This window comes from Eschrichtius robustus, chromosome 1 (assembly GCF_028021215.1).
Source record: "Eschrichtius robustus isolate mEscRob2 chromosome 1, mEscRob2.pri, whole genome shotgun sequence".
NCBI classification, from domain to species: domain Eukaryota; kingdom Metazoa; phylum Chordata; class Mammalia; order Artiodactyla; family Eschrichtiidae; genus Eschrichtius; species Eschrichtius robustus.
The window spans coordinates 166,750,470-166,762,717 of NC_090824.1; the positions used below are offsets into that span (position 1 = coordinate 166,750,470).

Below are 12,248 nucleotides of genomic sequence, written 5' to 3' on the forward strand. Positions count from 1 at the left end.
TCACATGTGGCCGAGCTAGGATGCCAACTCGGAGCTATCTGGTTTCAAAATACATCTTCCAACCACCAGACTGACCTCCAGCCACTGTGCCGGGGACGAGGGGGAAGAGGGGACTGCCCAATATGGTCTCAGCCCTAAGGATGTGTGAGTCCAGTAGGTCCCCCTGGCCTTGAAGGGCGGGTGGGTTTTAAGGGAGAAGGTGGGAGGAGAGGAGATTTCAATCCAGGAGAACCTCAAGAAGGGTGATGACATGGGAACAGGGGACTGTGGTTTTGGTTTTGATTCTGCAGAATCACAAGCTATCAGGTCTGGAAAAAATTTCCTTGAGTTGAGGTCAACTGTGTTAGTCCTAATTATTTCCTCTTTCTTTCCAACTCGCCATCCTGCCTAGGTGACAAATGTCCTTAACAGCCCCTCCCCCTCCAGAGGATTTGACCGTGTCAGGGCAGAGTAAGTATCTGGGGGACCCCTTGTGTGGGGCGGCCACAGCCCTGGAGAGTCTTCAGGTGCACTGGGGCCTGCACGGTGGTCAGAGGTGGCAAGTGACCACAGTAACCCGTTATTTCCCATAGTGGCAAAAATGGGCACATGGGCATTTCACTTTTGTTTCAGTGTCTCTGGTGGGTTAATTAAGTAGGGCATTTAGCTCCTGGCTGATGTGTCTGACACTCTATTTATAAAGAGGACGTAATCTTGCTCTTCTCACCTGTGGTAAACATAGGACAAGCCTGGCTTTGCTTTTCTGACTTCAGAAAAACCCGGAGTGTACTCTACCTCATTGTCTTTTATGACTAGAAAGAGATGTTCTGGCTAAGTCTGGGGCCACTACTGATTAAAGGTTGATGGTGAGGAGAAAAGGGGTGAACCCGGCACTTCCAGGATGGAGCACTTCCTCCTTTCCTTTAGAGGTGGAGCTTTGATTCACTTTTGGAGGCAGGTGACATGTTTTTAGATGACTGCCTCAAGGAACCTTTGTTTTGCCAAAAAAAAAAAGCCAAGATCTTATTCTGGAATTGAGAGTTTTGAACTAATAAGGGGTTATAACGCTCAGCAAAATATTGTCAAAGAATGCACTTTTGCGGGAAGGCTGGCCCAAGCTTCTGGGTAATGGGGAAAACTGTTGTCTGGTCTTTTGTTCTTCTCTGGACCTCGAATAGTTGAGACCTTGAACTCAGGGAATTCATTGTCAAGGATACCGCTTTTGTTGGAAGGAAACTGGGCCCTGCAATATGGCGGCAGACTGGTGGTTACAGAGTCTGGGGTTGGGTCCCCGTGGAAGGTCTTGGATTATGGAGTTGGTGAGCAGTCACATACGATTATATATGTAACATATGGAAAAATCTGCATACTTTCTCCAGTCTCTTCCGCTATCTCCAAGCCTTTAGTAAAGTTTCATTCACCGTGTCAGCCTGGGATTAGTTGTGCTTTGACGCTCTCAGGGAAGAGCCCGTATCTGTGCTGGGAGCAAAGTTACTGAGAGCTGGAAACGCCTAAGGAAAGCTATTTTCCTAGCATGGAGAAGTGGTCTTCTAAACTACAGTGATCTGGAGCCAGGCAGCTGGCAGGGCAAACACCAGGAGGGATTTGCAGAGCATGGAAGCATTCCTCGAGGATTTCCAGAAATACTTGGGGAGGGAGTGCTGGTACAAGACTGGACTTCCTGTAGCCAAGTGAACTGGAGGAAGAAAATGACGGCTCTTTCAGAATTAGAGCTGGAACATTCAGGGTTGCAAGAGAAAATTAAAATTAAATCTGGGAAGTATGTGCTTTGGGGGAGTCAGCACTTTTTGATTCTGTTGGACCCAAGAAGAGTCTCCAACGTGTAACTGAATCTGGGTAAATCCTTCTCAGTAACGTTGGAGCCATGTGAACGGAAAGCCTTAGCCAAACAATGAGAAAGGTTTCCCTGGCCTTTGCTAACTGCAGAACAGAGTGTCCTCTCTCGGAAAAGTGGTCCCTTGTCCCACAGTCCCTCTACGATGCAAGGCAGAGGGCAGAAGTCCTGCCTCAGGGTGGGGGTCAGGGGGTGGAGGGGTGGAAGCAGTCAGATGACCTGGGACCTGCGGTTAGATAATCTGAAAGAAGGTGGTGTACAAATGTTGCTATTTGTATTGGCTGAAAGAGGATACAATGGGCAGGGATGGTCTTTCTCAAATGACTCCTAATTCTCTATCAAACAGTTAAGTGGCCCCAAACCTTGTTTTGGAAGAAGACCAGGCATAAGGAAATAAACTCCATTTCCTTGCCCATGTCTCTGTCTTTCTTATGGTCCTTTGAGCTCGGAAGCTTACCAGCTGAGCCACTGAATCGTGAGGGCGGCCTATTCACCCCACACTTTCATGATGGAGCCAGCTGAGAAAGTCTAGGTCCCCTTTGGACAGAGTTAACTCCAAGTGAAGATCCCGAGCAAACACCGTCCGTTCTGCAAACGCCGGCTTTCATTAACTGAGTGGAGAACAAGGCTGCAGGTGTTCTCCACCTGGGCCAGGCTCAGCCTGCACCCAAGTCCCGGCCAGATCCTGTGCACTCGAGGCCCCGAAGGAGACCAACGGAGGAGTGAAGTTGAGTAGGGCAAACCCAACCCCACGCTGGGCACCCTCAGCTGTGGCTGAAGAAGCAGCCGGGGAGAAGGAAAAGGAACTCAGCAGTAGGACCTACGAGAGAATTTGAGGCCTAGCTTTGAAACTCACTGGTGGGGAGGCCTGGAGCAGATACACAGCTTCCACGTCAGTCTCTAAAATGAGAACGGTCCTCTCTGGCTTTACCAGCGTCACAGGAGGGCCGTGAGACTCACACCACTCAAATGGCGCGAAAGCCTGTGATCTACAGAGTCTTCTTCAAGACAAAGCCTTTATAACTATTTGGTTACCTGTATATCAATGGGGCGATTGCAGATTTTCCCTGGGTGAGTGGCCCGGAGGTCTGAAATTTTCTCCCCACCTTTAGTGTAAGACACTTGGTCATGTTCAAACCACTCCGTCCATTCCACGTCTGGGAAGAAAGGAAAGAGCAGGGTCAGACGAGCAGGGCGCAGGAGAGCCAGCAACACTCGGTGTAGCCCCCAAGCAGCCTCGGCACAATGGGAATTGAATACCATCTGTCCAGGTTCTCAGCAGGCTGGGTACCAGAGGCTTCTAAAGCATCTGTCAACTTCCCCCACCTCTCCCACCTTTCTATTAAAAGGGCCTCTTATCGACTATCTTATTTTATAAAAGCAATAGATATTCTTCACTACTGCCAAAAGGAGAAAGATGAAATCCATCCATGAACCCATTATCCGAGGATGGCAGTGAGGCTTGCTGCTTTCCATGCCCCCATCCCCGTGTGTGTGGGCTCCTTGAGGGCCGGTTCCCACTCCTCCTGTGTTCTCTGTTCAGTGCCATCGCCTGGCACAGAAGACGTATTCCCTGAGAGAAAACATCCCTCTGGGCTATTCACCACGGAGCCTTGATTAATTCAAGACAGCTCTCAGTTGCAAACTAAGTCGACACTGCCACAGTCAAGAGGTCCTATTGGTGCAAAAGGAAAGTCCTCGTTCTGCAAAGCCCTGGCCTTTTAGCCCCCTGTGAAATTTTACCAAGGTGTCCCAAACTCCTCACCTTGAACCCACTCGCTGGATGAAGAGACATTGAAAAGCTCGCCATGCTCCGTCCGGAAGAGTTTGAATACCCGGGCAGCAGCAGAGCCGTGGTGTCCTGTCAAAGAGGAGATCACAGGCGTCAGCAACCAGACCGACCCCCAAATTCAGAAGGATGTGACGCTAATGCAGAGAAAGCCCCCTACACACATGGATCTTGAGTCATTTGGTTAAAAAAAAAAAAGTTTCAGGCCAATCTTTCCGGAGCAGATTATTTCTTGTCCCTTCTTTTGCTTCAGTTTTGCAAGCTTAACTGCAGTGTTCCAACAACGCTATACTTTGGAACTCCATCGTTTCTCATGTGAATTCCTCTCCAGGATTAGAACCGGCAGTACCTTCCGAAACCTTCCCTGGGCAGAGGAGGCTGGTGCTATGTGCTAACAGCCCACCCAAAGCATCTTTTTTTTTTTTTTGGCCACACCGCAAGGCTTGTGGGATCTCAGTTCCCCGACCAGGGATCGAACCCAGGCCCTCGGCAGTGAAAGCGTGGAGTCCTAACAACTGGACCACCAGGGAATTTCCCAAAGCGTCTTTTTAGCTCAAAATATTACCCTTGCTGGTTCTGTCCCCGTTCTCATCTTTCCTGTGTCACTTGTTTTGGATTAAACCAATGACATTTTCTTTGCAAATGTAAATGTTATCTTAGTGATTGGCCTTAAATCAGTATGGACTTTTGCCACTCATGTAACTTGGCCATTAAGCAGCTAGTCACTCAACAGGGTGTTGGGTGGTGGATCAGCCATGTTCTGAGGGTGGAGGGTGGTTCAAAAAGCCCCTGAGTCTCTTGGTCAGAGAGACACTGGAGGGAATTTGGCCTCTCGCCATTTATTACCGTGATACTCAATGTGGTCTTCAACAGAAGAAGAGGGATTTCCTTTCACAGTTAGGAAACTCCAAGGGTGTCTGAAAAAAAACAACAACAAAAAAGTTCTTCACACGTCTGAGCCTGTACTGGAGGTAGAGTTGATGCAGAGTGTCACACAGAGGCTGTTTGGGGAAATTAGTTTCCAGGCTGGGCTTCCCTTTCTCCAGAAGAAAAAGAGCCTTTCTCTGCAAGCCCTGGCCTTCCGAACCACTCGGCTGGCCTGATGTTTGTGGACCGTGAACCTCTGCAACTCCATTCTGGCAGTCGACAGGGTATGAATCACAAATAACAAACAAGCCCACAGACCTATGTACCACCTGCCAGGCTCAATTAGGTTCTGAAGCAAGTGCTCTGATTCCTTTAGGAAAACAAGGAAACATGCTCCAAGGGAGAAAGGTTATTTCTCTCATGAGTTAATCTCGAGGAAAATGCCACAGGCAGATGTGACTGAATACCCAGGAATCGGCATTGGGCCTTGGGAAGGAAAGAAATACCTCTTCTTCCTAATGAGAAGCAAAGGAGAAAAAGAAGGGGTACCATTTTGGAAAGTTATACACTCCTCTTTTCTCCATTGAAGCGTGCACTGCTCTAGTGTGGGAAGGTTTTCTTATCCATTTTTGTCTTCCCCCTAATACCTAACCCAGCCTCTCGCTTACTGTGAGATGTCAGTAGGTCTTGGCCCTCAATAACTTTGATTATTTTTGTTTTGATCTCTTATCTTGGAAAGTAAGTCTTCATTGAGGTCGGGGATTTGACTGTGTCACTCTTGCTTAAAATCTTTCAGTGCCTACCCATTTGCATAAAAAGCAAACTCCTTGGCCCAAAGCAAGAGGCCCTCCTGTGCCCACCTTGGCAGCTTCATCTCTCACCCCTCCTGTTCTTGTACTTTCACGCCCCATCATCAATTCCCATTTAATATCTGCCTCCCGGCGAGGGCTCAGTATTTCCCGAGACAGGTCAGAACTTACCATGAGAGCTCAGTACAGCTAGTCCAGCCCTAGTGCCTTATGCCAATATTTGCCCTTCCTGGCTGAATGAACAAATGATGGGTCCAAGTCTCAGATCGTCTACTGATTTTAGGTGCTTTGAGTTTGTCATTCAAAGTGGGTCTATACAAATGAAGGGTAAAAATGTAATTCCTGCCTACCTATCTCCTTTACTTATGGAACATAGCACCCATCCTTCCGTGGCTCTCGTTTATAAGGAGAGAATAGTTGCTAACGTTTACTGAGTTCTTATTCTGTGCTACACACAGTGGCAAATATTTTGCTCATATTATCACATTTACCCTCCTCCCCAGAGTCCTTTGAGCTGGCTCCTCAAATACCCCATTTTACAGACATAGGAAGCCTGCAAATAGATGGTGAGTCACTTGTGCAGTCACCTAGCAGGAGGTGCAGCCCAGACTCAGATTCAGGCCAGATCGGATGCTAGCATCTTGGACCTCCTTCTGCTGAGGCCCTACGTAGCCAGTCCCTTTGTGGTTCTGCCTCTCATTGGAAATTAACTAACTGGCCTTTTGGCTTATAACACAACGAAATAGCAGCGCCCTTGGTTTTTGTTAACAAAGGAGTTTTACAATACTAAAGTGTCACTGTCATCTTTGGCTGCTTGAGTTTCCTGCCCAAACCCTTCCAGAAGGAGCAGCCCATGGGCAGTCAGAAAAAGCACCCTGGAACCCGGAGTCCTGTCCCTGCCCAGGGAACCTCTGCCCAGGCAGTAAAATTGCTTTGCTCAGAGCCCAGAAAAGGCTCTGGCCTGCCCGCATTTTGCCCACGGTCTACAGAGCTGGAGGGAGGTGCATCCCTATCTCCAATGGCCACGGGACAGATGATCTCAACTTTCCACTGAACCGAGATCTGATTCAACATGACTAAAAGGTGTGGCTACTGTGGGGTAAACGGCTTCCTCTTGGTGCCAACAGGTGAGCATGCCAAAGTCAGGCATGACGCTGCAATCCAAGGCAAACGAAACACGCCCTGGAGCACATCAAAGGGCCTCTTCTGCCGGGGGGCTTGGCTGGGCAGACGCACTTCATGTGGTCTCTAAACAGATGTCTGCCAACCCCCCCAGGCATGTTCTGACCCCGTTGCTAAAGGAAGGGAAAATGACCATTAGCTGTACATCTGAGGCACGGCTTTTACACACAGTAGATGCTCAATTAATATTTTGTAAGTGGCCGATTGAATGAATGACTTCATATACACAGAGACCTGTGGAGCTGCAGAGTGGAATATGCTTCTAAGGAAAACCAGGCTCCCTTTAAGAACAAGCCTTAACATGTCCAATGCGGATGGATCACATGTCTGCATCCCCCAGGGTCACCACTGAGGGTGATGTCGCCTGGGGAAACAAGCAGGGAAGTTAGGTAAAGTCCGCCTGGGGTAGCAATGCTTCAGTGTTCTGGAGCCCTGGGGAGGTGGAAGTGATGGGCGATACCTAAATCCAAGGTGTAGGAAGTGTTTGCTGCCCAATTTGGTCATCGCCTTCCTGGCCACGTCGTCCAAGTTTCGAGAGCCTTCATCATTCACGGCAACAGAAAGGATCCTGCCGTCGGGCACTGTGTTTAAATGCTGGGCCAGACGTTCACTCTCTTTCTTGGATCTATAGGTGTCAAACCTAAAAAGGGCAGACAGAGGGGATTTTAATAGTCCTAACAGCGGCCCAAAGAGAGAACCCTAAGCACCTGCCTGTGGTATGACAACTAACACGCCATCCAAAGATCTCAAGGGCTGTGATTTTTAAAGAAAAAAGCTTTCATTACAGCAAAAATCGATCATCTCAAACTTAACAAAGATAACCCACCCTCATCCACATACAATAGCTATGAAATAGAGATCTCAAAAAACCTATATCGCAGGTGACAAGAATTTACAAAGGAAAGACCCAGTTGTGTAATGATCCCAACTCTAAGTATAAAGTGAGCTTATTAAGTATAAACATTTTGTAAAAGGACAACGGAAATTCCGAAAGAATCTGTCTTAGAACTTCACAAGCAAAATAATTCTAAAACGAGTCTAGAAAAATAAACCAGCATGAATAGCCAAGATTTGGGAAAAGGAAAACAGTGGTGGTACGGGGAGTGGGGGGGAATGTATGGGCGCTCCTGAGTCCTCCAACTTGTTTTTAATTGTTCCCATAACCTGGTCTGACCCCACCTAGGCCCCCTCCTTCTCCACTGCCCCGCCCCAGGAATCGTCTGCTATGAGCCTAGTACAGCTCAGGGTCCCATGACCATACCCCATGCCCACTCCTGCCTTCACTCATTCATCCTTACCTTCTCTCCAGCCAATCAAATGCTTACTACCGTTCAAGAGCCGACCTAAGTTCCTGTTTCTCCAGGTACCCTCCAGGTAACCAGGTCTCAGGTGACCACAGCCTGCGTTTCTGTGTGTGTTCAGGGTTTATTAATATCCTTACTCACACACATTCAGCTCTCAGATTCTTGAGCCCACTGACTCATACTTTACCCGAAGGAGGTTAGGAAGGAGCAGGGCTCCTGTCTTTGGAACCCCCACATCAGCTATCGGGATAACATCTCATTATGCACTTCAGTAATGAATTCAACTTCAGGTTGGCTGCTGCAAGTAACCATATTGTACTACTTAAGAAGCAGCGCCATATCCGGAGAAAACCAGAATTCAAAAGGATGCATGCACCCTGATGTTCACTGCAGCACTATTCACAGTAGCCAGGACGTGGAAGCAACCTAAATGCCCATCAACAGATGAATGGATAAAGAAGATGTGGTACCTATATACAACAGAATATTACTCAGCCATAAAAAGGAGCAAAATAGTGCCATTTGCAGAGACGTGGATGGACCTAGAGACTGTCATACAGAGTGAAGTAAGTCAGAAAGAGAAAAACAAATATCATATAATATCACTTACATGTGGAATCTAGAAAAATGGTAGAGATGAAGAACTTATTTGCAAAACAGAAATAGAGTCACAGATGTAGAGGACAAACTTATGGTTACCAAGGGGGGAAGGGGGGTGGTGGGATGAACTGGGAGATTGGGACATATATACACTACTATGTATAAAATAGATAACTAATGAGAACCTGCCGTATAGCACAGGGAACTCTACTCAGTGCTCTGTAGTGACCTAAATGGGAAGGAACTCTAAAAAAGTGTGGATATATGTATACCTGTGGCTGATTCGCTTTGCTGCACAGCAGAAACTAATACAACATTGTAAAGCAACTATACTCCAATAAAAATTAATAATAAGAAAAATCAATTGAATATAATATAATAAAATTCAAAACAAAAAAGCAGCAGCACCAAGGAGCCAGAACGCAATCTAGAAGACTGTTCTCTCTCCTGTGAAGGCAGAGGCTCTCTGATAGATATTGTGTCAATCAAGCTCAGCCTGGCTTCGTTAACTGTGGTCTGCGGATTGCTCCGTCCCAGGCCAAGCAGGTGGCTGTCAGCCCCCGTGGGGACAATATAGTGGTTTAGGGCCTGAAGCAGATCTGGGTTTGAATCGCAGCTCCAACACTCCCCAGCCTTGTGACTCTGAGCAAATTTAGCCTCACCCAACCTCAGTGTTCTCACCTGTATAACAACAGAACCCACCTGACAGGGGGTTTATGAAGATTCAGTTATAGATGGCAGATAAAGTGGTTAACACAGGGCTTTGCACAAAGTCCAGTGATCATATTATTGTTACTAATATCCACCAGAGGGCAAGGTTGGCTGTCCTGTGTGCTTCTGCCCACCCTGGCCCATATCACAGCTGATTCCCTGCTGCTTTCCTGTGGATGCTCACAGCTCATGCCCTGTTTTTGAGGAGTTCCATATCCCCATCCTCCAGCAGCACCAGGAAAGCTGTCTCTGCTTGCCTACTCCAGCTGTGCCCTTCCTGGTGGATCTTTCTCTCTGAGTGGCCTGGGACAGCCTCTGCAAGGCCAGGGCAAGAGCCCCCGGGAGCCTACAGGACAGGTCAGGCCTCTGCAGAATCTGCCAGCTGATACCTGAGACAGGGCAAGGGGCAGGGAGCGGGAGACTTGCCCTATCTGCCTCCTAAATATCTCTCAAGTTCATCCACTTCTGTTGCCACTGCTTCTACCTGAGTCCTCGCCAGCGACCTTGCTTGCCTTGACCATGCAGAAGCCTCCTAACCACCTCTGCTGGCTTTACTTTTGCCCTCCACAAACAATCCACTCTCTACACAGCAGTCAGTTCTTTTCAATCAGATCGTACCCTTCTTAAAGCCCTTTGGTGGCTTTGCATCCCACTAAGAATAAAACCCACCTCCTCACTGGGCCTCCAAGGCCTCCACACCCGCCCCTGCCTAAAACTCTGGCATTATGGCATCTCATTTCCATCCCTCTGCCCTCCCATATCTCTGCTGGCCCTTCTTCCTTGTCAGAACATCACGCCCTTTCTCACCTCTGGCCCTTTGCACTTGCCGCTCTGTCTTGAAAACTCTTTCCCTGACTCAGCCTTACCCGGCGGTCCTCAGCTCAAATGCCGCTTGTTTGCACTGGCCTTTCCAGACCACATGATGCAAAGTGGTCTCCTCTAGTTACCCTCTACCCTCTCACTATGTCTCTTCCCCCTAATTACCGATGATCACAGCCTAAAACTATGCTGTGCTTACATGTGTGCATGTGTGTGCAAACATGCCTGTTCCTGTTCAATTCAGCTTGGATTTCTGTCTGTTTCACTCACTGCTGTGCTCCCAGCACCCTGAGCAGTGTCTGGCTAGGACACATGCTCAGTAAGTGTATGTTGAATGAATGAATGTGTTTACGTGAAGGCAAACCTTACCGGTCAGAATGGATGACTGTCCCTGATTTGGGGTCAATGACATGAACAATGACTCCACGGTGACCCCAGCTCCTTTCGAAAAAATAACCTCCCTCTTCCATGCCACCGGGGTGAAGAGTCTTGTTCAGAAATGTCCAAGAGAGCTTCTTCTGTCCATGCAACTCAAGGGTACCTCCTCTGTCGACGCCGATGTACTTGAGGCCAAAGTAAGGGTCTGGCTGAACGTCTTCATCAGCCCTACAAGAGAGAACAGCTCTCCATGGTTGGCCAATGCCTCTCTTTACTGGATGCTAAGCCCAGAGGGGACTGCACTGCTCTTGACTCCCACTGTGGCCACCTTAGACCCAGTTACACCTGGTGATTGCTCAAGGTCAGTAGACATAGCATTGGCAACCAACATTGTCCCACACCAGACCAAAATGAGTCCAACAGGCCAAGCAGAAATACTTATCAATAGTTAACATGCTGGCACTTCTTTCCAGTTCTAAGTATGCTATATTTTGGTCCATATCAGATGTGGGATCACCTGGACCTGGACTGCATACCCTTGTGTATTCTTGGCTACTGATTCTGAGAACTCTCAATTGCTTGAAGAGGGAGCATAGCCAGAGGCAAATACTGCATGGAATTTTTCTTTATCTTGTCCATCATAACCTATTAATAAACATTCACAGAGACTCCCTCAGCCCTGACATGATTAGAAGGCAGCTGAAAGGCTGGCAGGGATTTCTGTAACTTAAGTCTGGACCTGAGCCACAATAAATAAAATGCCTCATGTACTCCTCCAGCTCACCCAAATCACCACTGTCTGTCTCATTCATGATTACCATCTGGCAGGACCTAATGATAATTCCTTTCTTGAACTAAAGCCTCGCTGTCTTACCTCACTCTCTTCCATGAAAAACCTCCTTCCCGTCAGATCCCAGAGTATCATGTGACTCATGGAAGCTGTCTACTCACCTTCCATACAAAATGATGCTGAAATTGCCCTGGAAAGGGCAGAGGGCACTCCCAGCATGCAGCTCTCCTCCGTTGTCAATCAGGATGTGCCGGGTACGCAAAACAATTGCCTCATCTTGGTCTTTAATGACTAGCTTTCCTGAAGAGGTAGGAATGGAGTGAGGTTTAGGAAGACAAGTCTTAGTGGTGAGATTATAGCAGAGTCAAGGGCAGACCTCCTAAGCCCCTCATGTCATCCAGGCAGGCAGAGAGGCGTGTCTTTCCAATACTTCTATGCTTGCTGTGCTTACGGTGGTTACTTTTCTCTCTGCCTTGTGATGTGTAAATAATGCCTCCTTGGTTTACTGCTATCACTGCATATGCTGCATTCAATGAGCAAGCATCTGAAGGTCAGATAAGCAGGACTGCTCAGAGCACCAATAAGAAGTTTCCTCTATAAATGCTTCTTTCACTAAGATTGGACCTCTGACAAGCCATTCCTAAGTGCTCAAAGCTGATGGTTATCTCAAACAACCAGATGCTCTGACGTGAACCCAAAGCATGTGACATTTGTTCTGTCCATTTACAGTTATGGCAACCTGCATCCCATCTGCTAGGCTCTGAGGCAGCGGACCAGAGACAGATGGGGCAGGGGAGGGAGATTGGCTTACCTCCCTCTGAGATGCGGATGGAATGGACCGTGGCAGAAGAGATGAGCAGCAGTGTTCTGCCCTGGCCTATGTGCACGTAGTAGTCTGGGTCATGGCCAGGATTCCAGGGCTGCAGCTCAGGCCACTGATCAGGGCACTCAGCCGCCACTGCCAAGGACAGAGAGATGTCACTGCTACCACCCACCAACCTCCCCAAGCAAGGACTGCCACAGACCACAAGCAGGGTGGGGTGAGGAGTCTATCATGCATTTTCATGGCCCTTGCCTTCTCCCTACTAGAGCCCAAAGCAGGGCCCTAGAAAGCAAAGAGAACCCCTGACATAGGAGCCAGGAGGCCTGGGATTTAGTCGAATGC

At 48.2% G+C, this 12,248-nt stretch overlaps 1 protein-coding gene across 2 annotated transcripts in view; it reads right to left on the bottom strand.

Moving 5' to 3' along the window:
• The window catches only part of CEMIP (cell migration inducing hyaluronidase 1), a 160,858-nt gene that overhangs the window by 56,957 nt on the left and 91,653 nt on the right, over positions 1-12,248 (bottom strand). For both annotated transcript variants that reach the window (XM_068558975.1, XM_068558966.1), the window contains exons 3-9: positions 11,895-12,041; positions 11,245-11,383; positions 10,285-10,521; positions 6,942-7,121; positions 4,470-4,540; positions 3,600-3,695; positions 2,870-2,991 (exon numbers count right to left, since the gene is read on the bottom strand). In XM_068558975.1, the coding sequence (XP_068415076.1) occupies positions 2,870-2,991; positions 3,600-3,695; positions 4,470-4,540; positions 6,942-7,121; positions 10,285-10,521; positions 11,245-11,383; positions 11,895-12,041 (992 nt within the window). The remainder of the gene's footprint in view (positions 1-2,869; positions 2,992-3,599; positions 3,696-4,469; positions 4,541-6,941; positions 7,122-10,284; positions 10,522-11,244; positions 11,384-11,894; positions 12,042-12,248) is intronic.